Here is a 26,453-nt window from a genome sequence, read left to right as displayed (position 1 = left end):
GAACACTGATCCCAGAGTGGCTGCTTGGCACAATAGATGGCTAATTAATATTTGCAATTAATTTCCCATTCCTTTTCTAAGTTTTCTTGGGTTTGGGGTACATTCCCTCCTGACCTTTGCCTCTTAGAGATTCCACCTCTTATTTTCTTTACATTCACACAAGTTCTGCTTTCTTTAAGAAGCTGTTCCATGACTTCTATCCAGTTGCTGCACCCCCTGCCCACTGCCATCATTTTGTATTTACTTTGTGGATATATTTTATATTTACATATTTAGGTACTTGTTGTTTCCCATTGGCAATAAAGCAAAAACTCCTTGAGAAAGCAGAATGTTCTGATATTGTCTTTGAAACAGACCCAGAGGGGGCAGCAAAGTGGCTCAGTGGATGGAGAGCCAGGCCTAGAGACAGGAGGTCCTATGTTCAAATTTGGCCTCAGGCACTTCCCAGCTGTGTGACCCTGGACAAGTCACTTGACCCCCGTTGCCTAGCCCTTACCACTCTTTTGCTTTGGAGCCAATACACATTATTGACTCCAAGATGGAAGGTAAGGGTTAAAAAAAAAAAAAAGAAACAGATGCAGAAGCCTAGCATAGATCTTGGAACATAGAAGATGCTCAAGAAATGTCATTTGGTGTGAGCTGGTATCCTGAGACAGACACTTGCTAGTTATGTGACATTTGGCAAGTCATCTCACCTCCTTAAAACTGTTCTTCGGGAGGGGGAGGAATTGAAAAGAAGAAATAAAAGAATGAGCCATAGATTTCTGGACATTGCTAATATGAGGGTCATTTCTCTTGGGTAAAAATCCCCTTTGATAATAAATAAGCAGAGTTATTATAATTTATCAACAAAAATTATAATTTATTACATATAAGCCATAATATGTCACATATTATATTATGTTATATACTAAAATAAATGGTCATTCCAAAAGAAGAATCTATGCTAAAAAAATATTTTCTACTGTAAGTAAATTGAGATAATCATAGCATCTTCTGCAGATAATTGTAAAAAAGGAAATCATGTAAAAAACTTTGCAAAACTTAACATCAATTAGATGGGTATTATTATTATTATTATTATTATTATTATTATTATTAACCTAACAAGTCAACAACCTTAATAACTCCATGATAAAATGTGGGGAAAATTCTCCCAGAATCTACTGGAATTCCAGCCTGTGCCAGAATAAGATCATCCTGTACTTTTGCAGGATTTTTAAAGCCTGAGATTGAAGCCAAGAGATGTCAGTTCTCACCATCTTGACTCCCCAAAGAGAGCAGAGAACAGGCTCAATTACCTTATTAGGACTTGGCAACTGCCTACATTTTTACACTTAATTAAGCTAATGAGTAAACCATATGATATTTTTAGCATAAGGAGTGGCAGTGATTTGGGGGAAATGAATTAAATAAATTAGAAAATGTGTTTCCCAAATAGATCTTCCTTGGACGCCTTACAGGCTACACACCATCAATCAGTCATGATCCCAGAGCGGCTGTAACTTTCACTCTCTCCTTTAGAAAATCCATCACAGTAAACTTAGTGGCCTCCTCACTTTTCACAGGACTCAACATTTTCCTTTTATTTTCTATCTCGGTTCTTCAAAGGCAGTGATTCTATTTCTCACTTCATATATACACATAGACACGTATACATATATGTAGATGCCTACATTGCTTTATACATATATTTTCTATGTGGCTATTGGAGATGTTTATAGTTTTATTCCTTGTAGGAAAAATTATATATGTACATATATGTTTACATGCATGTATTCCACCTATAACATGAAAACATACATATAAATGCATGCAGCACACTATATAGATATATGCACATTTGTGCACACATGTACACAGTACATATAGAACTCCTGTATACATATATATGTAGATATACATATATGCACGTCTGTGTCTCTATATCCATGTTATATGTGTTTGCACATAATATGTATATCTGTATTGCTGTGTATATGGAACATATATACCAATGTATGTATATACCATTCAACTATCTATCCTACTATGTAAGTTCCTTCAAAGAGGCTTACATTTTAGTAGATGGGGTAAACAGCAGGCGCCTCAGTCTGAGCTGGGCATGTTGGGGAGAGGTGGGTGTGGTGGAAAGCTACAGCTCTATAAAAGGAGGAGAGATGGGAGGAAAGTGTGTTGAGGATGCTCCTGAAAAAATAGAGCCTGGGGAATAGAAAGAGCAAACTCATCCCACTGCGATTAAGGCTTACAAAAGCTACCAACCTTCTCTCCCATTGCCCAGCTCAGGAGCCTGGGCCAAAGTCCCTCTCTCCCTACTTGTTCTAGCTTTGTACCTCAGATTTGAATTTATTAATGTGTATTAATTAGTTTAATGCACAAATAGCAAGAGTATTAGTCTAAAAGGGGAAAACAAAACAGTTGAATTTCATTAAAGAACTATCTTGCCTGACATGTGCAGATCTCACTTATCACATGTGTGTCATCGATTGGCCAATAGCTAAACGATCTCTTTACCCAATCAAGTGGCTTGACTTTCTGGTTTGTTGGCTTTTTTTGTTCTATTGCTTCTGGACTATCTGGGTTGAATCCAATCATTCCAATTCAAAGAATGGGCTGCACCAGTCAATTTCTTCTTTCTCCTTGCACTGAGAAAGCAGGCTTTGGAAGAAGAAAGCCTTGTGCTCAAGCCCTTCCTTTAACACATCCTGACTGTGGTATTCTGGATAACCTTCTTAGTGTGACAGGCAGTGTTCTGGGACTGTGATTTTCAGAGCAGGTGCTGATATAGATTGGTAGAGGGAGTTTGTCACCTGTCACAGAGAGTTTCCTTTATCAATCAAATCATAGATCTGAACAACCACAACAACAGAAATAAAAGAAAATTAAAAAGAAATCCCCCCCCCAAACACTCTGAGATATTATAGGCTTATTTGTTGTTCCTGAATATTCTTGCAAAAGAAATTTTCTCACAATGGCATGCAACTTCTTTGCACTTCTGCCCTTTAGAATCTCTGACTTTATATGAATAATAGCTCAGGTTTCAACTTCTACAATGACTTTTCTAATGTTTCCTGTTCATCCCCCAAGTTTTATTGCTTGCTTCCTCATGGAATGGTTATATCTTATTTTTTTAAAAAAAAGTTTGTCTTTTCTTATACATTTAAATATAAGTTACCTACATGCAAGTTTGGGGCATAGATGGATTTTGGATCTGGAAAGACCTTTGCAATCATCAGATAAGGACAGTGAGGCAGATTGGATTCAGTGAATTCCTTATGGTCACATAGAGAGTAACTGCCTGAGCTTGGATTCGAACTTAATTCTGACTCTAAGAGAAGCCCTCTATTGGCAAGGTCATCTAGCTACTTTGACTCAGGATACAATGATCTTTCCATTGTCTCATACTTCCTCACCATGATATAGTCATACAGGACCTCCCTCTGCAATGTGGACTATCCTTGAGAAAAAGGAGAATTTTTTTCTTTTTTGAGTCTTCTTAATTCCAAACATCATTCCTGGTAGTTAATGCATTTTTGTTATATTCACTGAATTCAACTGAAACTTACAACACTTTTTCTTTTATCACACTATATTTAAGTCAGGTCTTACTTTAGGAATGCTTGGAAATCTTCTATTTTATTATACTTTCCCCTGGAAGAATATAGTCAATTTTGATGGGTAAGTGATATAAACCTACTTCCCATGCTTTCTGGAATATCATATTCCAGGCCTTTCAATCCTTCAATGTGGAAGCTGCCAGAGCTTGTATAATTCTGACTGAGGTTCCATGATACTTTAATTGTTTCTTCCTGGTTCTCTTTGGCCTTGGAGCTCTTAAATTTGGCTATAACATTTCTGGGAGTTGTCATTTGGGGATTTTTTGCAGGAGGTGTTATATTGTACTTAAAAAGAAAACCAAACCTTTCTTTTTTGTCCCCAATATTTAATATGGTGTGGTGCATAGTAGGATTGATAAATGCTAGCTGAGTGACTCATATTAAGTCTCATAAAAACAAGATTAAAATTTACCTAGGCATACCTGATAAACATGCTTCCTCTTGGTAAAGTATCATTCTGCAATGGAAAGAGCTTTGAGTTTAAAATCACTACTGAATTCAATGTCAAGTTCTACTGCGTATTATCCAGATGATCTCAGGGAAGTTACTTAATACCTATTTGGGGCTTTGTGATTCCATAGAGTTAGAACTTGAACAATGATCTTATTTATCTGAATTTTAACAAATGAAATTCATAGTTTAATTTTATTTAATTCTGTGCATTGCACATCTTTCATTTCTCCTGTAATAAATTTAAGGAAAACAAAAACCACCAAATTAAATGGAATAGGATGTTTTCTTAACTAATATTACTCTGAATTTTAATTTTTAATCTAAATGAATATCCTTCAAATATATTGAATCTATGAAGTATTTATGCTACATAACCCAAAGTCTGACTTCTGTGTTCTATAAGAGGTAAATGTATTAATTACCCTTAACTGTTGAAAATAATAGGATTTTATCATAGTTAAATATATATGTACATATTGTGATAATAAGATTAAGTCTACACTGCCCATCTTTAGATTTAATCACAAAAGGTGAGAGCACCTCTAATTCTGGGAGGTCCATAATCCACAGGTGCTAGAGTGGGTGAGGAATCAGAATCAACTGACTGCCCCCTAGGCATTACTATGAGAATTGTCTATTGTGATTGGACATGCAAATTAGTAGGGAGGTACAGGAAGTGACACATGAATGACCCCTTTAAAAAGAGGGAGTTGAGTGAGTGAGAGGGTCTTCAGTTGAAGAGGTGTCTGGTGATGGACCTCTACTGGTTTGTGGAGGAGTGTTGGAATGCTGAGAGCCTGGTGAGACTGCTTTAAATATCTTTGAATTCCACATGGTGAGTTTAAAGACTGATTGAATCTTCCTGAAATTCTCTTAAGAAATTTCTTTTAGTAGACTCTGTGAATGAAGTTTGCTTCATTCACCTCCTAGCCTCTGGCCCTCTAATTTTTAGCTGAGGGTTAAGATCTACCTGGATTAGAGGATCATGATAAATTACCTATTGGGTTAGATTCTTATTTCCTTATTTCCTCTCTATCTTCTTAATTGTAAATAAACTTCCATAAAAGTCAATTTTGACTTGAGATTATTCTTAATTGAGGATTGATAATAGTTCAATCCTCTGGCGACCATCTTTTAATATATTGAACCCATAAAACCCCTTTTTCCCCCTTACAATACACATATAATTATGAAAATGATTGAAAAACATTCCATTTGTAGAAAGTTCATTTATTTTAAGGTTAGAAAATCATTTTGATAGCCTCTGTGAGAATAAGGGGACTTCTTAAATAAGTGTGCTCAGAATGAGTAGAAAAGCAAAGCAGGTTAAGTGAGTTAGGGGTGAATAAAAGGTGGCATGACAAAGTCAATATTAAGTAGAATTTATATAGATATCTGCTATCTAGTTGTGATTTTGCCATTTTAAAGGAAATAGAATTTGAGTAAGTCATACACTGGATATCTGTTTTCTTACCTGCAAATTGAGTGGGTTGCCCTTTCCTTGAGGGCAAAGAAATTTTTCTTATTTTCTGTATTCTCAGAAGTTATCAAAGATCCTGACTCATAATAGTTGCTTAGTAAAGGGCAGTTGAATTGAGATGCAAAATGTGTTTTTTACTCCTGCCAAATTTACCTTTATTTGGCAGAAAAAATTACAGGATCAAGGAGAGGAACCCCATAGGATGTAGAAGGAAAAATGAACCTTAAAGATTCTGGAACTATTGTCTAAGTTTTGTATATAAGAAAAGTGATATTCAGACATGTGAAGTAACCTAGCCAAGACTAGGAGAAATAAGGTTTTGAATGTAGGTGTTTCTTTTTTTTTAATTCTAATTAATTCTTTTGCCCCCTAACACTCTTATATCAATTTCTTTTGATGACTGCAAGAAGGGCAAGGATTTTTGCTGCAATAATGCTTATGAAAGTAGAGTACATTTTAAATAACCCCACAGATGTGTGGTTAATTGAAAGTAAGATTGTGATTCTCAGCCTACTTTGCTTTAATGCTAGGTGTCATGGGTTCTATGATACTTTAATTGTTTCTTTCTGGCTCTCTTTGGCCTGCGGGCTCTTAAACTTGGCTATAAAATTTTTGGGAGTTGTCATTTAGGGATTTATTGCAGGAGGTGTTATATCATACTTTAAAAAAAACACAACTTTTTTTGTCCTTTTGTTGCCAGCAGTAGGGATAAATGTGCTTGGCCAAAGTGATGTTTAGCAGGGATTTGTGAAGAGAATGTCAGATATCAGATTAAGTTCTGCCTTAATACTCTGAAAATCTAGAGAGCACTTGATCTGAAAAACACCTGGAAGGATGCCAGCCGTACTTTACTTCACTCTTGCCTGGACTCATTCTCTGGACCTCTGCTCATTTTTCATTGTGGGTACCCTTTTCCTCACATTTCTACCTCTTCTAGATACTGAATTCTCCCTTTAAAATGTAACCTCCTCAATGGTAGAATTGTTCTGTTTTTATGTATCGGTATACTAAGCACTAAGTATAGAATCTAGCATATAGGAAGCATGTTGTTCCTCCCTCCATCCTTTCCTTTCCTTTCCTTTCCTTTCCTTTCCTTTCCTTTCCTTTCCTTTCCTTTCCTTTCCTTTCCTTTCCTTTCCTTTCCTTTCCTTCCCTTTCCTTCTTTCCTTTCTCCCACTATTTCTTTCCTTTCTATCTATCCTTGATCAAATAAATATATAGTGATATATCATATATATCACACATGAAAATATATATGCACATGCATAATATTATATGTGCATATATATATTAAATTTTTTTGCAGTGAAATCATTCATTATCCTTTTCCATTATGTGAATCTGAGAAAGTAGTCTGTGGTAGAAAATAGTCTACAGAAACCTGTTTTTCCCTTCTCATATTTTCATCAAGGATACCTTTAATTAGTACATTGACCAGAAAGTAGGCATAATGAAGGGTATTTGCTGATTTTGCCTTGCTTGCATTTTTCTGCAATGATACAATTTCCATTTCTTGCATCTTTTTTTCTTAAAAATTAAATTCTCTATGCTTTAAAATTATTCCAACTTCAACACAGAATCCTCACCTCTTCATATTTCAAAAGAATGAGCTGTATTTCATGATAGAATATAAGCCTGTTGAAGGTAGGGACTACCTTTTTTTTTTATCTGCAGTACCTTACATAGATTTTGGCATATAGCATTACTTTACTGAAAGATTATTGATTGGTCCATTAACTAAAAGTACTAGTTTTTGTTTAGCCATTCTCCTTGATTTTATTTTCATGGTATTTCTACTTCATCATCTAGTACACAGGGCTATTAAAGTGAATGTGAAAATGAATGTTCCACTGTCAATATTGATGGAAATACATGGCTATTTGTTGCACTTCTCTTTGGTGTCTTCCTTCCAGGTTCATGTTTTTTAAAATTCTTTAACTGATAAAAATTACTAATTTGATACAGCAAGCTTTTTTTCCAATTTCATTTTTATTTCTTTTGTTTTAAATTGTTTTGTCATATAATACTTCCCCAAATTTCCTATATACTCTTTGTAGTCTTTTGCATGATATTATAGTTCAAATCAGCATTGCCTATGACTATTATATCTTCATACTTTGCAAAGAGATCAAGTTCTTTTTAGTGAATGTCTGGCTTTGTTTTCCATCTTTGTGATGGTAACTTTTTTATTAGCTATGTTTTTCTAAGAAATCAGGAGTCTGTTGTAATGTCTAACTCATGCCTTTATTTTTAGACTTTTTGTTATCACACTCAACAATTTTTAAGATGATCTAAATGAACACAATACCTTTTCTTATTCTTTCATTGAAATTTTTAGAACTCTAAACCATTGTTTCACCAAAATGTTTCCTGTTTTAAGCATAATCCATCTCATTTTGGGCAATATTTTCTAGAGCTTAACATGTTAAATGCTTTTCAATTTTTTTTTCTTGAAGAAAGAATGTATGGTATCTAAGCCTAAGTTTTCTGAATATATCACTCATCTCTTTCAAGGTTCAATTATTGAATTACTTAATGACTTAATACTATCACTTATGAAAAGGAAAAAATGGAGATTTTTAATTTAATTCTTTCAATAATTATTTAAGTTAGCTTTTCAATAAGGTTCAGGTTATCATATATCGGTATATGTGTTTTTTCTGAGGAAAAACTGATACAATTTTCCTCCCAAATTCTTTATTACTCTATAGTCTTCATTCTTAAAATTTTCATAATCACTGGATCAATAAATATGAACTAGAATATTTTTAATAAAAAATAATACTATGGATTTGAAATTCCTCTCCTTTCTCTCACTTTCACTTTCTCCCTTCTTTCCTCCTTCCCATTTGTTGTCTACATCCTTACTAAATACCTTGTATTCCATTGATGCTTCATCGTAAAATCAAGGGGAACCCTGGGATCTCAAATACTGTAGTAGGAGACACAAGAAAAGCAGTTCAGAAAGTTCTTCCCAAGGTGAAAGAGGTTAAGTGTAGTTCTAGTGACAAACTATCTTCGTGTCAGCTGAGGCTCATTCTGTTTGCCTAATACTGAAACTTTCCCCAGCACCTCTTATCTTTATCTCGTATTTAACTTGAATATGGCTTGTTTGTACTTATTGGTTTGTATACTGTTTCCTTCATTAGATTGTATGCTCCTTGTGGTCAGGAATTGTGGTTAGCCTTTTTTTTTTGCATACCCAGAATATAGCCTACTTCTTGGCACATAGTAGGAACTCAGCAAAAAATTATTTATTTGTATATTGAATGATTGATTAAAGAAGCTTGTCAACAGGGGACCCACTCTCTATCAATTCATGTCTGGTTTGTAGTGAATCATTTAACTTTCTAGTAAGGAGAAATATATATTATTTAAGAAAGCACACTGGAGATGTAGCCAAATGATGTGGGTTCAATTTCTGCTTTGCCTCTTAATTATTGTGGGCTAATAGGCAAATAATTCTACCTTGCTGGACCTGAGTTGTCTCTAAAATGAGTCAGCTGGACTAGATGATTAGTGGAACAAAACATCCTGATGGAAGGGAACTCTGAAATCATCTAGTTCAACTCTGTCATTCAGTCCTCAGTAAGGTCCCTTCCAATTCTTAACACTTTATCACAGTGGTGTGTTTTGTATTGTGTTGTGAGGGTCATTTAGTTATTAATTTAGTATTAGTGTTGGACCTAGCAGGAAGGGCTGGAGGATTCCAAGATGGAATGAAGAAGTAGGAAGTGTGCTTCTTGCTCTCTGAGAGAGACTCCATAGTGGTTGGGGACATAACTGTTACTAACTCTGGGAAAACTCAGAGTTAGGGAAAACTGCATCCAGATTTCCTGGGATCCTGAGAGAGGTGGAGGCTTTCAGCAGTGGACAACAGACCTGCAGAGCAGCACCAGGTGGGGAAGTGGTTTATGATCTGGTGGACAGCATTGCAAACTCTCTTTCCCTACCTCGGTACCTTGGATCATCTGTTCTGGTGCAGTTGGCTCCTGGCATCCTGAGACCATCCTTGGATTTACTGTGAGATCCCAATTGAAAGCCATCCTCAGGCCCTTTAGTTGAGCTGACCATACCTGGCTGGAACCAGGTTTGGAGGAGCTTTCCCTGTGACTTCAATACTGCTTCCTTTGGGCCCTGCCTGGCTTAGGTCAATAGAATAGTATAGTTAAGTCCCTCCCTTGACCTTGCGGTTTGTCCTTTAGTTGTTAAAAGTAGAATCCCTAATACCCATTCTTGTTTATTTGTTTATTCAATTAAACTGTTACAACTTTTTGATAATTATTTTTAGTATTGATATTATTAACAATGATTACCTTGTAGAATGTCCTTTATGTCATCTTTCCTTTTAGAAAGTTAGTGCGATCTATGGGTGCCTTATCAGAATGTTTTTAAAAGTATAAAAATAAAATACGTAGGGTGATAGATTAAAGCAAATCTATTATTGAAATACAGTCATTAAAATATATTTTAAAAATTCAGACATACTCATTTACCTATATTCATATAGCTGAAGTTAAGGACATCCAATCTAACTTCTCAGATTCCATTCACCATCACAGTATATCTCTGCTTTCTGCTTTGCCTTTTTATTTTTTGGTTTATGTGGGAAAAGATATAATAATTGCCTTCAAGTACTTAAATGAAGGATTAGACTGATTCTAGCTGACAGTGGGCTGAACAAGGTTCAATGGGTAGAAGTTATAAAGAAACAAATTTAAGATACACATATTAAAAAAAAAAAACTTTCTTCCTTTTAATTGAAACTTTAAAAGTAGAATAGGCTAACTCAAGGGTAATGGTCACCCCATTGTTGGAAGTTCTTCTCAGATGTGTACAGGTATGGGTCATACTAGATGATTTCTTAGATCTCTTCTAACTCTGAGATTCTCTTCTCTTCAGTTTTCTAAAGTTTTTCACAATGACTATAACTTTCCTGTTCTTAAAAAAAAACCTCATGCGTTATTTAGATTTTTATTTGTTTTACTCTTCCCTTTCTTGCCAACTATAGCTGAGGACCAGTTTAGTCTAAGGATAGTAACAAAAGAGTCAAGATTCAGATAAGTTATCTTAAAATTAACAGAAGAACAAACAAACAAACATGGATTTGAATCTCCCATCCTCTCACCCTGCCCAGAAACAACATGCATATCAGCATATTTTATCTATATTTCTTTGGCAATAAGAACTACCATAAAATATTTTTCTTGGTACCTACATTTACATGAAAATTCATGCTAGTTGAACATATCATAAAATAATTCATTATTCCCATTTTTATGGACATGGAAATCAATGCAATGAGTCACCACCAATGATTCAAGTTTTGTATTAAATACTCAAACAAGTGATGATTCCAGAAACATTTGAGATCTTAGGTGCTGCTTAATTGAATGCAATCTTGATGATATTTCAACATTAAGGTTCTTAGTCATCTGATATGTTTAACTATATATTTCTTGCCTTACTCTATAACCTCATACCTTCACTCTGAGCACAGAGGAAAACATCAGGGCTTCTTCAGACACTCCTCCAATGTACAACTTTTTCTGAAAGACCGGAGCATGATCGTTCTCATCCTGAACCTCAATGTACACCTTGGCTGAGTTGCCTGGGAGAAAAAAAGATAATGTTTCTATTATATACCTGAGTGAAAAAAAAAACCTAATATGTTTTTATTGTATTCACTCAAGTGAACAACCTAAAAAATTCTTAAAGGATACAAAAGGGGATCTACTGTCATGGAGGACAGCATGGTATCTATTATGCCTATTATAATTTTTAAGAATATCTATTATAATTTTTAAGAGATCATCTCAGTGATCATTTTTTACATTAGATATTATGATCCCAAAGCCAATAGATAGGAGAGTCCCAGTATTGACCAACTTTGGGCTAGCACTGACTGGCCATTATGCATTTAATTCTGAACTATAATTGGATGAATTTCAGGAACACTTTATCTGACACAATTACCAAACTTCATATTTCCACCATCCTATTTAGTTTACAGCTCTAATTCCTTTCTAGGTCAAACTGACCAAGGTCTCCCTGCATAAATGACCACATCTATAGCTGTAACTCTATGAATCCCTAGCCATAGCTTTGTAACATATTTCTATCCATCTATCCATCTATCTATCTATCTATCTATCTATCTATCTATCTATCTATCTATCTATCTATCTATCTGTTATAAGTGTAAATTAAAAGATATCTATTTACACAGATAGATATTATCTATAACTGTCTTCTTTATATTTTTGTCCATATTTCTCCATTTTGAAATTGTTAGGCTATCTGGAAGATCTAGGTTCAATTCTTCCTTCTTACATACCCTGGCTATATGACTCTGGGCAAGTCACTTACCTCTTATTGCCACAGGCAACTTTCTCAGACTATATGTTGTTCAATAGTTAGTTGTAGATCTCTATTAGTAAAGGAGTTTCTAACTAGGATCTTTCTATACTTATGAAATAATAGGTTTTATAAAACAAATCAGCATTTCCTTTCTCCCTCCTTTGTTCTCTTCATTTCTTTTTTCCTTCTTTCTTTCTTCTTATTTCATTGTATTATACGTACAAAACTCCTGATGAGGAAACTAATCCTACTTGCTGCTATCTCTATAATTTCATCATCACAAAGAATTTGCCTAGAATTCTTGAGAATCTAAAAGACTTTTTTCAGCTATTTTATGTAAGAGGCAAGACTCAAAAACCAGATTATTCTGAATCTTCTGGCTATCTGTCTACTATACCCTACTGTCTCTCATATGGACACTGAAATTCGCCTAGTCCTGTGGTGGCAAACTTATGGCACACATGCCAGAGGGGATCTGAGGCCTCTCTGTGGCCATGCATACCATTGCCCCAGCAGTTTGCCAGAGTTTGTTACTAGAAAGCCAGAGGGATGTAGGGTTGGGTTGCTCCCTTCCCTGTCTCTACACATGTGTGAGGACATTTTTCACATCACCCACCCGTCTAAAATGTTCACCATCACTATATTATATACAGATATTCATGGAAAATTTTATATAAACTCATACAAAAAGAAGTAAATATAAATAGAAAAATAAGTACAAGAATATGACAATAGAAATGAAAACAACAATAAATTATCAAAACTGATTTTGATCAATTACAGTGACTAAATTTGATTCAAAGTAGATATTTAAGAAAACATGCTTCCTTTCCCCTTATCTTCTACTCCCTCCTAATGACTTTGAAGAGAAAGGAGGCCCTGGAGATACAATAGTATAGAATGTCATACATTTCTGATTTTTTTAGTAAGTTTTGGTGAACACTTTTTCTTCTTTTTTATTTTTTTAAAGATATAGGCTTTCTATATGGAATGAGTTCAGTGAGAAATAATGCTGAAAAAGCAAAAGAAATCTACATTTTCAAAAATTAGAGTATTGAATAGATGTTATATCAGTCAGCCTTTTGTAAGATAAAGATCAGCTTTGATGATGACTACAAAACACTGCTTTTTGTTAGTAGGAGATATGTTATGGTTGTTCTGTCATTTTTTTCAGTCATGTCTTACTCAATGATCCTTTTTGTGGTTTTCTTGGAAAAAAAGAAGTGACTTTCCATTTTCTTCTCTAGCTCATTTTACAGATGGAGAACTGAGACAAACAAGGTTAAGTGACTTATCCAGGTTCTCAAAACTAGTATCTGACTTCAGATCTGAACTCAACAAGCTGAGTCTTCCTGACTCCAGGTTCAGCTCTCTATCCACTGTGCCACCTAGATGCCAATGGTAATTGGAGATATACATTAATATAAAAGATATTGATATAGCATAATCTAATTGATCAGAGATAAAAACTTTTTATAGGATTTTGTTTTTGAGAATCTCTTCATGTACATTATAAAATAAAAATTCTACAGAATAGGGGAATAAAATTTGATTCCCAGCATGCAGCTAGATTGGGGGTAAATTAGACAGCAACTCAGATAATGAGAGCTGGGTGAATATCCTGGAAGATCAGAATTCAAGGCCTTCCTCTGAGCCTTACTGTCTGGTTTTCTTTTTCATAGACAAATCCCTTAACTTCCTTTATTTCAGTCAACCTTTAAGGCTACATGTTGAAGAACAAATAACACATCGATTAGAGACATTATCAAGCTTCTTTTGTGCTAGGCAATTAGCTGTTAAGGATACCAAAATAATGCAGAAGAAGTATAGTTATTAGTAGAGAAGGTTCCTTTCTAGGAATTCCCTTAACCATTGAAATCAGAGGTAAAGTTTAAAAAAAAACAAACTTTCAATATTTACAACTTGCTCTATTTCACTAGGAAGTTTTTTATATTTTTTCAATCTACAAAATACTCTTAATCATTTAAGGGCAATACTTCATAATTATAGGAAATCTTATTTATAGGACACATTTGCTTATTTATATAATATTTACCTATATACTAAAGAGAGATTGAAAATAAAGATGTGCCATATTATTTATCCCTTGAGAATGAATCATGTTCATTTGGCTGTTTCTAAGAAACAATGAAATTATTGGGGACTGTCAGTATTGGTTAGTAGATTTTTGATCCTTGGGCTTGAAACAAAAAGAATGGCTACCTCTGAGACTTGAAATGTCACCACTCTTGTTTGGACTTCATTTCCTCTTCAGTAAAATGAAGGGGTTGAATTAGGTAGCTTTAAAAGTTTCATTCAACTCCAAGTCCTATAATCCTTTCAGCATCATTGCCTAGCCTCTTCTTGGATCTTTAAAGTTTGCAAAATAGTTTATATATGTTATCTCATTTGATTCCTCACAATAACCTCATTATATAAATACTACTACTATCCCCATTTTGCAGATGAAAAAACTAAGACTTAGAAAGGTCAAGTGGCTTGCCTAAAGTCAGTATATGCATCTGGATTTAAACCCATTTTGCTGACTTTGGGTCCATTGTTCTAGCCACTCTGTACCTAAAAGACTAGCTGTGTCCAGATCACATGGAATAGAATCTAGACAGTAGAAGCCTGATGATTCTTTGGATGCTGCCAAGATCGCAACTGATTAGTGTAAGGAATGTGACTTTTTCAGTGGCTAATAATAAAAGATTTGATGCTTTAAATAGTTATATATGAACTTTTAAAAAGTTTATTCTTATAACTGGTTAACAAAATGTGTTTCTTAGAATATCTGTTAATTTGTTTTTCACTGGTATTTCTTCTTAAGAATGCATCATGCTTTCGTGAATTACCTAAAAATGACATGGCCACAATCACATTAGGTTGGAATGTGAGCTAAACTCTATGCCCACTAGGTGGCTGTAATTGATAATTCATGTAGGGGCTCTAGAAAAAATAATTGGAATCTCCAGGAAGAAGCCATGGTACTTATCACCTAAGGTGGTCAGTCAGCCTGGTGGCTTCAATTCATATCAGTTTCATTCATCAATTAGTTATTAAGCCCCTACTGTGTGCTTTGATGAGAAGTGTATAAAGAGCTGCTGACCTAGGGCGTACACACTGATTGTATAATTCTGAGGAAGGCATTTTTACTTCTCAAGGTACTTTTAAGTTCCAGGCAACTGTCTAACACTATTAATCAGAAAACAGTTGTGGGTCTGCATTGGTAATGGTGATTGTCTCATCTGGAATTTGTTCTATCAATGAAATCATATATGAGGTTAAAAAAAGTGCTTTATTTATCTGGAATACACAGACAAATCCAAAATCATTCCTCCTATTGAAAATGGAACTGGGCAGGGCTTTTCAGCTGCTACTCACATATTTGATAATTCTGTAGCTAACAGCAATATTCTATTTGTCTGAATGGAGATGAGAATGATCTAGAAGAGTTCATTCTTCCATGGCCAATTCATGCCATTGCATAATTTTTTTTCCAAATGGGTTATTTGATTTTTGTACTACATACATATATATATGTATATATGTATATATACATATATATATGTATATATATTATATATAAAATCAAGGACAACCTTGATGCAGAGATGTCATATAGAATTAACAGAGAGAAAGATACTTTTGAATTACTGGAGCCAATTCCTCTCATTCCATATTGATAACAACAAAATACAGATATTACAAGGAAAGGTTTTTATCAATGTTGGGATGTCACTCTGGGGCTTAGAAGAAAGGCAAATAAATGAAAGTATATGATCACACTTGATTGAACTTTTACCATTTAGTTCATAATGCCCCATTCTCTCTTTTCCCCTCTTTTCTTTTTAAATGGTCCCACAATAATTTTTGGGAAGTGAAGTGATCCAGTTGGAAAAGTACTGAGCCTTGAAAGAGGAAAACTCATCTTTCTGAGTTTAAATTTGGCCTCAGAAACTTATTAGTTGTGTGATCCTGAGTATGTCACTTCACCTTATTTGTTTTAGTTACTTCATCTATAAAATGAGCGGGAGAAGAAAAGGGCAAACTACTCCAAAATCTTTGCCAAGAAAACTCTAAATGATATGACAAAGTGTCAGATACAACTGAAATGACCAAATAAAAACAACAGATTTGTGAGAATAATTGAAAACAAATGAAATTCAGGTGTTGCTTCCTTCTTATGCAATATAGACAGCCACCATAGTTATCACTCTAATCACCCTCCAGAATTTTTTTGATTTTAAAATAACATTAATTTTTACTCACAGTATATTCCATCTATCTATCTATACATCCATCCATCCATCCATCCATCCATCCATCCATCCATCCAGATAGCCAGCTATCCTAGAGATAATCTAGTCCAATACAGTCATTTTGCTAATGAAGGAATTAAGGCTTAAATAGGCAAAAAGATTTGCCTAACGTCTTGTCACTGATGGTGGTGACTGAGTTGGATTTTAGGTATTCCCTTGATATTTCTACACAGATCCTTGAACTTTTTTTTCCATTTCCTAGCACACCTGTGTCCTCATTAGATGCCACCAAAATACATATATATATGCATCTAGATGCTATATATATATTGTTTTAGTAGCTAACAGATTGTGCCTTGTAAGATAGTTATTTATATGTAAGTGATTTTTCTAAAAGTCTCTACATGAGTGGTTAAAATATACTTTCAAAAATAAATATCAACTCAAAGGAAGATTGTGCATTTCTTGAGATTAACTAAGGCATGCCTTTTAAAGCACTGGCCACCAATCACCCTGATTTCTATATAACTTATCATTGCTTTATTGATAGGCAACATGGTATACTATAGAGAATGTTGGATTTTGATGGTCTCCAATCCAAGCTCTTCTTTTTCATTACTATTAGACTATGGATGGGCAGTAGGACTTCTTTTGGGCTTGATTTCCTCTTCTTTAAAATGAGAAATTATCCTCAAACAATTATACTCAAAATGCTATTTCTTTAAAAACCCTTACCTTTTGTGTTAAAATCAATACTGTATATTGTTTCCAAGGCTGAAGAGTGGAGAGGGGCTAGGCAGTGGGGGTTATGTGACTTGCCCAAGGTCACACAGCTAGGATGTATCTGAGACTAGATTTGAACCTAGGACCTTCCATCTCTAGATCTGGCTCTCAATCCACTGAGATACCCAGATGTCCCCCAAATGATATTTCGTGTACCTTTAGGCTCATGTTGAAAGCAATTCTAATGATTTCTTTACTTGCCTCTTCAAATGATCCAATTATTAAATTTTCAGTATGAGCATGTACACCTCAGGAATTGGGAAATACTAAAAATTGAAACTTGTTTTATTATTTTGTTGGATTTTCTAATTATAAGAAAGTGGTGGGCGAAATGTAAATAATGCAATTTAAATTAAAAAGCATGTTATGTGTATATATTATTTACAAATATTTTTTTCTGGATAGAAAATTGTCAAACATTTACTAGAATACCCCAGTCCTCTCTTTATTTTCTGTGCTGAAAATCAAGCTAAATTTAGATATTTTGCAATATGATTATTAAAAAGATTAAATTACAGAGTATGCATACTTCTGTATGTAAGACCATTTTAATATCCATTGTTTTATGTCAGTCTTGCTTTCCAGAATATTCCCTTCCTTATCCCTTTCCTTGAGTCTACTTATTAACATAATTAATAAAAGAGGAAAAGTTTTTCCAAAAAATTAAATGACGCTTGTATGTTTGTGTGTGTGTGTAAACTTCATTTTTGTTGTCCACAGGATGTATAGTATGACAGTTTTCAAAGTGTATCTGCATGAAGTTTTGGAGCAACAGTAAGGTGATCTGAGTTCAGTTGACGACATTGCCATCAGTTCCCTATATAACCTTGGACAAGTAACTTAAAACTTTTCCTCTGAAATGATCAATTGATGTGTTTCTCTGAGCTGATCACTAAGTTTATATACAGTTTTGGCTTCAAAATTATATCAGCCATATTCCAGCCACTGATGACTGTCAAGCTTAAAAAAAAAATCAGGATTTAACTCTTCAAGCCAATGAAACTGTCGATCACTTAGCTGTGCAATAGTTCATCAATCCAGCATCATCTACCTCCAGGTCTATTTACCACTTCAGAGCTATTCCAGAAATCAGAGCTGTTCATCAAATCCCTGTTAGCAAACTCCAAAATGGCTCATCAATTCAATGGTATCTAACAAGGGAACTTACATCAATGAGGTGTCATCTAATATTAGAACCGTGCATTAATTCCATGGCAGATATCTCGAGCCTGGTTCACTCAAAGTCACCTATATCTAAAGCTGTTCATCATTCCCATGTCACTGAACTTTTGTGGAGACCTAGTAAATCAATGTCATAAGAGTCAATAGGAATTTCCTGAGATAGGGCTGTGAGAATCCAAATCACTTTTTGACTTAATTAAATTTCCTTTAGATGTATATTTTTCAAACTAGATAAAACTAAAAAATTACATTATTTTAGGTGCTATGGGACAGTCCTCAGAAAGAACTGGATAGATAAGTCATGATAAATTTTATAATTAGAGTTTTTGATATTTCCTAATATTGCCAGCATAGTCAATCACTCAGAAGAGATGATATTTGACTCTAGCTAAAGATAAACAAGCAATGTGGTCTGTATCTCTTTTCTACAGAGACATTTAGTTTCAGTGAGGCTACTTATTTCATAAAACAAGAGGACTGATTGTTTTTGATTGAGGATTACTTGCTTTTTTTCTTCCTTTTTCTATCTCTGCTACCCCTAACCAGAAGTTCCCTTTTTCTGAAGTAATAAAGCATTCTTTATCCCCCTTTAAGATACGTTTCTCATGGATATTTGGGTCAGATTTTAGCTTCCCTATTCAAATTACCTTCTTAGTGCCTACTTTTGTGTCTTGTGCATATTAAGAGCTCAGCTACCTGCCTGCATTGGAGGAATATGTGGGTTCTGAGTTAGAGGACCTGGCTCAAAATCTTATATCTTACTCCACACCCATGTGACATAGAGGAAGCCATAATCTTTCTCTATTTCAGTTTCCTTATCTGTAAAATAAGGGGGCTGAACTAGATCACTTCTAAAGTCAGTCCCTTCTAACACAAAGCCTATGAGTTATAATAAATGTGTGTTGAAGGAATTAAATGGACAATATAAACATCAAAGCTTTAAAACACATCTTACTAACATTGAGAGAAGGTGCTGAAGTCAATAATGTTTGGAAGGCACATAGAGTGAGGGACGCTTTGAATCTTCTCTTGGATTCATTTTCCTTAGCTGTAAATGAATGGCTGGACTAGATGTCCTTTACAATTCCCTACAACTCTAAACTTCTGTGTGATATAATGCTGCAACTATATGGAAATGGGCAAGCCATTTACCCCTTAGACCAGTGGTTCCCAAACTTTTTTGGCCTACCACCCCCTTTCCAGAAAAAAAAAAAACATTACTTAGTGCCCCCTGGAAATTAATGTTTTTTTTTTTAATTTTAATAGCAATTAATAGGAAAGATCAATGCACCTGTGGCCATCACTGCCTCCCTGGATTGCTGCAGCACCCACCAGGGGGCAGTGGTGCCCACTTTGGGAATCACTGCTATAGAGGGATTGCTGGTCAGCCTGAATGAAAGTCATTCCTTGTGCTGACCCAAATAGCCTGATATCTTCATTCATATCAATCAATAAACATTTTAAAAATACCTACTATGTGCTGAGTCCTGTGATAATTACTGAAATATCTACATTTATATTGATACTTATACTATATGCACACATATATACCAACAAATATATGTGTATATGTATATGTGTGTGTACATATATATGATTTATATCTATATCCATGCCTCTATCAATGAATTTATCTCTATATTTGTCTATATTTACAACTATATTTCTATCTGTACACACACACACACACACACATATTTGTTTGTTTGTTTATTTATTTATCCATATCAGGGGTCGGCAACCTTTTTTGGCTGTGAGAGCCATAAACGCCACATTTTTTAAAATGTAATTTTGTGAGAGCCTCACAGTGTGCGCTTCTGTAACAGCACCGGAAAAAAAATGGACTTCACGGCACCTGCTGAAAGAGCCATATCTGGCCCTCAAAAGAGCCAGATATGACTCAAGAGCCATATGTTGCTGACCCCTGATCCATATAATCCCCATGTAGAGAAATATATACATATATATGTTATTTTCTATCTCTTTATCTTTTGATCTATAAATCAATCTATCTATTACTGTCATCTTTTCTATTTGATAATTTGGCACTAACAACGGCCATTATAGTTAATCTCTGTCTTCTTGTTTCTCCCTATTTGCTGGGTTTTCATATTATATACTCTTTTGATGATGTCTACTATTCTGCTCTCATAGGTGTTCCTACCAGTGAGTTCTTGCTGTAGTCCACTTATATTCACCATATGTCACTCTCTAGGTTCCCTACTTTGCATGCCAGGATAAAAAGTGATGTTTAATTGGTGAGCTTTTCTCATACTGAATAGCTTGGGATCACTGATAATGCTGGTTTCCCAAATTCTGTCTAGTCCCGACTCATTCTCCTATTAAATTCTGAGCTCATCTCCCTGTCCATATGTAATACCTCTCTGAGTTGGACTTCATCTCCTCATGAAATAAAACCCCATAATTGTTATGGATGACCAAATTACGTTCTCCTTCAAACAACTTTCAACATGCCAGCTCCCTGTTCATCTGTCATGGTTTCCCTTTACCTATGAAATAAAAGTATCTACTATGGCATGGAGAGTCTTATATAAGCTCACTTCTATACCCCTTTCTGTTTTGATCCTCTTGCTATTTTATGGCAGTATGGAGAAGCTCTAACCCTCTTTTCTTCCAAACTTTCCTACTACTATCAAGGGTCTCACCATCCACCAAGTCACAGAGGCTTATTATCTTGGTGTCATCATCAACTACTCCCTCCACTTATCCAACAGGTTTCCATGTCTTGTCATTTTTTATTTCACATCTCACTCACAATCATTTCAAAATGATTCAAACAGATTCACACCCTCTCCATGTTTGGGGAGCCCTGTCTAAGATGTTTTCATTCTGGTACTAGGTTGCTATTCTTACATCATGTCATCTGCTCCCCAAAGCCCTCTACTGTTCAAACTTATTTCACACTATAATTTAATTTAGAAATGTTTGTCACACATCATTGCTCTGGGTAAAAGAGACTAATTTGGGGGAAAAAAAACTGAAACCCAACCACAAAGCACTTGGTTCCAGAAGTGTGCTAAATAAATTCCATTTCCATTTGTCGATCATAATTTCAAGTAAAGCAATACCACAACCTACAATTGTTTCTTTAATCAGACCATATTATTCCCCCACCTCTTAGAATAAATTTCTGTTTCATTAAAATGTAGTTGTTTGTGTTGTTTTTATAGTAGATGCTTAGAATATAATAGGCAAGGGCTACTAAAGTACTTGTATTATTAGTTTTCTTAATCAGGTTTCTAATTTTTAAATGTGCTATGATCTTGTGAGTGCCATTGTTAAAATCACCGTCACATTCAGAACTGTGGCTACCACGAGGAGGCATTGATCACGTTTGAGTTTTCAGGATCTCTGTGTAAACTATATGTGAAAAATTATACTGTTGCAACCCAAGTCATGAGAATATTATGGGGAAAAGGTTAGTCATATGTGTGGTACAGTTAGCCTTATTTATATATTATAGATGTTGGGTGTGGAATGAGATACATTAAAGTTTTGCACCATAAAAAATACCTGAAAAAATTGTTTAACATTTAATTGCTTTCCTATTTGTCCCAGTAAAGGAATCGGATTTGGTTGTTGTTATTATGTTCTTGTTGCCCAATGCTATTTCCACTGAGTCAATTAGCTGCCTTCTAAGCATAATGAGTTAAAGATCCTTGCCTAGCAACTGAGGCTGGATTGGAACTCATGTCTCCCTGTCTCTAGGCTCAGTGCTCTAACCACAGAAACATAGCTGCTTCTAAATATGTCAATGTGTTTATAAATAGTACTGGCTTTGGAATCAAGACACTCTGGGCTCAGATACTTATTAGCTCTATGTAACCTTGGGAAAAGTCAATGGATATAATTGTTGTTGAACATAGAAAGAGTCTTACTGTTGTCTTTCTATCCCAAGGACCTAGCACAATGGAGCACACAGAAACTATTTAACATATAATTATTGATTAATGGATTCAGTAAAGTAGGTTGGAACAAAAAATAAACTCAGTATATTCTATGGTATTATAAATAAAATCAAAAGCAAAAGGCAGTCCAACTCAGATGGCAGAGAATATTCATAGATCAAGAGAAGAGGGACTAATAGATAGATCTCAAAGTAGAAGGGCCTGTGAGTGTTCAGTGTTACTTAAATATACTGACAGATGTGGCCATTTTATCAATCATCCAGCCAACAAAGATATATCAGATCCTTGCTAAGTGCTAGGCATCTAATGAAGCACTGGGGATAGAGAGGGAAAAATATAAAGCAGCTGCCGCTGGCTTCAAGAAGTTGGCTCTCCAATGGAGGAGTTAACATATATAAATCAGACCTGAAAGATCAATGCAGAGTACATAGAAGGGGACCTTAGAAGTCATGAGATTAGAAAGGTCTCTTGGAAGAGATGGTGCTAGGGATGAGTCTTAGGAAAAGTCTGACATTGAAACAGAGTGCATTCTGGCCATGGGGATCAGCCAGTATGGTAGGCGATGGAATATTATGTGAAAGGAACAGCAAGAAAGTGTTTCTAGAGAATAAATAAAGGCAGTAAATGTAAGAATTTTGAAAAAGAAGGAGGGGGTGACTAGGTTGTGAAGAACTTTTTAAGGTGGTTTTGCTTCTTTTTTTCCCCTTTACATAGATGGGTTCAGTGTTTAGGGGTAATTGGGAAATGGCTGAGGTACAAAAAATAACAAAATGAGAAGGCAGCTGGGTAGCTCAGTGGATTGAGAGCCAGGCCTTAGAGACAGGAGGTCCTAGGTTCAAATCTGACCTCAGACACTTCCCAGCTGTGTGACCCTGGGCAAGTCACTTGACCCCCATTGCCTACCCTTACCACTCCTTCTGCCTTGGAGCCAATATACAGTGTTGACTCCAAGATGGAAGGTAAGGGTTTAAAAAATAACATGAAATGAAAAATAAAACAAAAGCAAGAAATAAATGAAGGTAAATAAAGTTTTCTTTTTTTAGCTCAAAATTAGTTTGATTACATTCTCTTGAAAGAAATTATAGTTAAACATTAGCCATCTTCCCAGAGGACGTTGTGTTTTCATTCCCCTCATTACACACATTTCAAAATTAAAAAGGAAATAAATGAGACCTCATTCTAGAGCAGGAAAGGACTATTAGGAAACTAATGAATTAACCTCTGTTTCCCTAGGAAACAAAGTCAGTTAATTATTTGTTTGGCTAATGCAGCATACATTGATTCCAAAGCATTTATGGTCATTAATAAATTATATTGTGTTTGGAATGTTAGTCTTAAATTTTACATCAGGAATCAAAGAAAAATGAAAATTTTCATATTGTAAGGAACCTAATTATTTTTTATTTTTTTAAATCCTCACTTTTCACCTTAGAATCAATACTGTGTATTGATTCCAAGGCAGAAGAGTGGTAAGGTCTAGGTAATAAGGGTCAAGTGACTTGCCCAGGGTCACACAGCTAGGAAATGTCTGAGGTTAGATTTGAACCCAGGACCTCTCTTCTCTAGGCCTGGCTCTCAATCTATGGAGCCACCCAGATGCCCCCTCTGTCCTTTTTTTAAGGAAAATATTTTAGGTGTTTTATACTTATGATTTTCAAGAAAGGATGATTCCTGAATTTTGCTAATTGCTCTTCTGTCCTGTAGGGTGTTTTTTTTAGCCTTAACATCATATAAATTTTATAACAATGTTTTTAAAAACAATATTCAAAATAATTCTTTCATCCAAAAGACATGTGTTTTTATCATCAATAACACAAAATTTACAGTTAGCAAATTATCTTTATATCAAGAACTTGATATGGCTCAAATCCCAGCCTTCCATTTATTACTTGAATAATAATGGGCTAATCACTTCTCATTTCTGGGCTTCATTTTCCAGATATTTAAAATGAATGACTTTGGCTAGATGTTCTCTGACATCTGATCAGAGATCTCTGACATCTAATTCTATGCTCCTATGATTCTATGAAACAATTATTTTCTTCAAAGAAACTAGCTATCAAAGTTATTGTCTTTGAAGTCCTCCCCTTATCTCCTCATGTGTCTCTAGTATTAAATAATATAGATAAGTATACAGGCATCTCTTCCACATCATAAGGGTCAGGGGCATGGTGCCCTTGCAATCTTTGATCATCCCCTCACACCAGAGAAGAAGTTAGAATTTTTCTATTTCTTTTAAACGATGTTACAGAACATTATCTTATAATTTGGGAAATGGTGCATATTTATGGTATTAAATGATAAAATAAATTGATTTTGTATAATAAGATGCTTTTATTTTATGCATTTCTGAATTCCTAAACTTGTGTGTCATCAGCTTGCCTTTGTGTATTGTCCTTGGCTTCCCCAAAACTTCCAAATAATTTCCATTGAATTTTTGTCAGCCAGTGATATATTGAAATTGCTGTGGGAAAAATGATGATGTGGAAGGGATACTTGCATTTAATCTGGCCTCAGACATTTTCTAGCTGTGACTCAAGCAAGTTATTCAACTTCAGTTGCCTAGTCCTTGCTGCTCTTCAGCCTTGGAACCAATATTTAGTATTGATTCTAAGACAGAAGGCAAGAATTTTGAAAAAAAAAAAAAGAAAGCATTTATTTATTTATATTGGGCTGAAGTCAGATATTTCATAACTCCCACCTTCCTTTTCTTGCTCACCAGGGGCAAGAAGAACAATTTTAATTGCTATTCTGCATGATGATTCCCATGATACCTTCTTTACTCCAGTTTAGGCATTGAATTCTCATTCATTTGTTCTCTTTTGCTATCATCTTTGGTCTCCCCAAATTATTGATCATAGAATGAGAAAATGTCAGAGTTGGAAAATATCTCAGAGACCAATCTATAAGTAACCTGAACAATCTATGTTAATCTATATGAGAAAGTTTAATAGGGGTTTGATGCCTCCCAGGATTATCGAAAAGGTAATTGTCGAGTTAAAAGTCCTGGAGAGCAGCTTCTAGGAGGCAGAAATGTCAGATGTGTGACATTCTGGATTGACCTACTGGGAACTCGGGATTAGCATCTTTGTACTGGCTTGTAGAGTCAGAAGTATCTGTTTTTATGCACTACTTGACTGTGCACATCCTGCCTCTTTTTCTGTGTCCAGGGGTGAAGGACTCATTCAGTCATAGCAGATGACACAATGTGCTAAGTGTTGAGACCTAGGTGTAAACTCCCCCACCATAGGATATGTAGCTTTAAGAAATTAAATGGGGTTCTGGTCTTGTTTAAAGTATCCTATTTCTAGCTACAGGAAATCGAGTCTACCACCAAGAAGCTTCATCTATTGAGATCACAGAGACAAGAATTCCAGGTCTGATGCTGTACCTGCTCAGAAAGCAGACTCTAAGAAGCAAAGGTCTGGCATTAGCTCAGTGGACCTCGGCATTAATGCTTTATAAGATCTACGTTAGGCAGTGAGCCTAAGCCCCTACCATTTTCAGAGTCTAAATGGTTTAGGAAAGGATTATACTTACTGCAATGTTGGGAAAAATATTTGTGTTTGTTCTTGATACAACTTTGAAGTAAACATTTCTGTGGGAAAAGCTAATGATATCATTTGTCCTTCCTTGGCAAAGAGGACCAATGATATCACTGGGTGATGTCTCGACTTGTGCATGAATTGGAATTAAGTGAGACAGAGTTGCACAAAGTCATCAGCCTCCCTCTCTTTTTCAGAGTCATCAAAGTCCAGTGACAAGTCAAAAGTCAAGATGATTGGTGATGGCTCAGGATGTTGTGGATGACCTTGGCTTTTAGTGTTTGAGAAAGCTCTAAGTGCTGCACAGTACCTGCTTCAGCCAATGTCATGGTCATTGGATCAAAGCCCTCTCATCCACCATATTGGCAGGGGAAATCTCTACATGTTTAGAGTTAACATTCCCCTAATTCTATGGTAAGTTTGAAATCTGTCACTTACCCTCAACCTGGTTTAACCAATCTGCTGAGATGGTTTTACTGGACTGTGACTGCTTTACATGTTGCAGCTTTGTGGATCCACAGGTGAGAGTTGGAAAAAGCTAATCAAATAGTAAGTAGTTAAGGAGAACTCAGATACTAGTCATTGACCTCTAAAAGGTGTAGGGGATCAGAAGCGGTGGGCTTGAAATTATAGAAAAAGAATAGAGGGGGCAGCTGGGGAGCTCAGTGGATTGAGAGCCAGGCCTAGAGATGGGAGGTCCTAGGTTCAAATCTGGCCTCAGACACTTCTCAGCTCTGTGACCCTGGGCAAGTCACTTGACCTCCATTGCCTACCCTTACCACTCTTCTGTCTTGGAGCCAATACACAGCATTGATTCTAAGATGGAAGGTAAAGGTGAAAGA

The 26,453-nt window shown here is 35.3% G+C and overlaps 1 protein-coding gene across 1 annotated transcript in view; it reads right to left on the bottom strand.

The window, feature by feature from the left end:
- PCDH15 (protocadherin related 15) overlaps positions 1-26,453 on the bottom strand; it is a 660,961-nt gene that overhangs the window by 94,654 nt on the left and 539,854 nt on the right. The window contains exon 23 of the mRNA XM_044660331.1: positions 11,034-11,161. Coding sequence (XP_044516266.1) covers positions 11,034-11,161 — 128 coding nt within the window. The remainder of the gene's footprint in view (positions 1-11,033; positions 11,162-26,453) is intronic.

The sequence above is a fragment of the Gracilinanus agilis genome, chromosome 2, assembly GCF_016433145.1.
Source record: "Gracilinanus agilis isolate LMUSP501 chromosome 2, AgileGrace, whole genome shotgun sequence".
Lineage (NCBI taxonomy): Eukaryota > Metazoa > Chordata > Mammalia > Didelphimorphia > Didelphidae > Gracilinanus > Gracilinanus agilis.
This window is presented reverse-complemented; position numbering and strand designations above follow the sequence as displayed.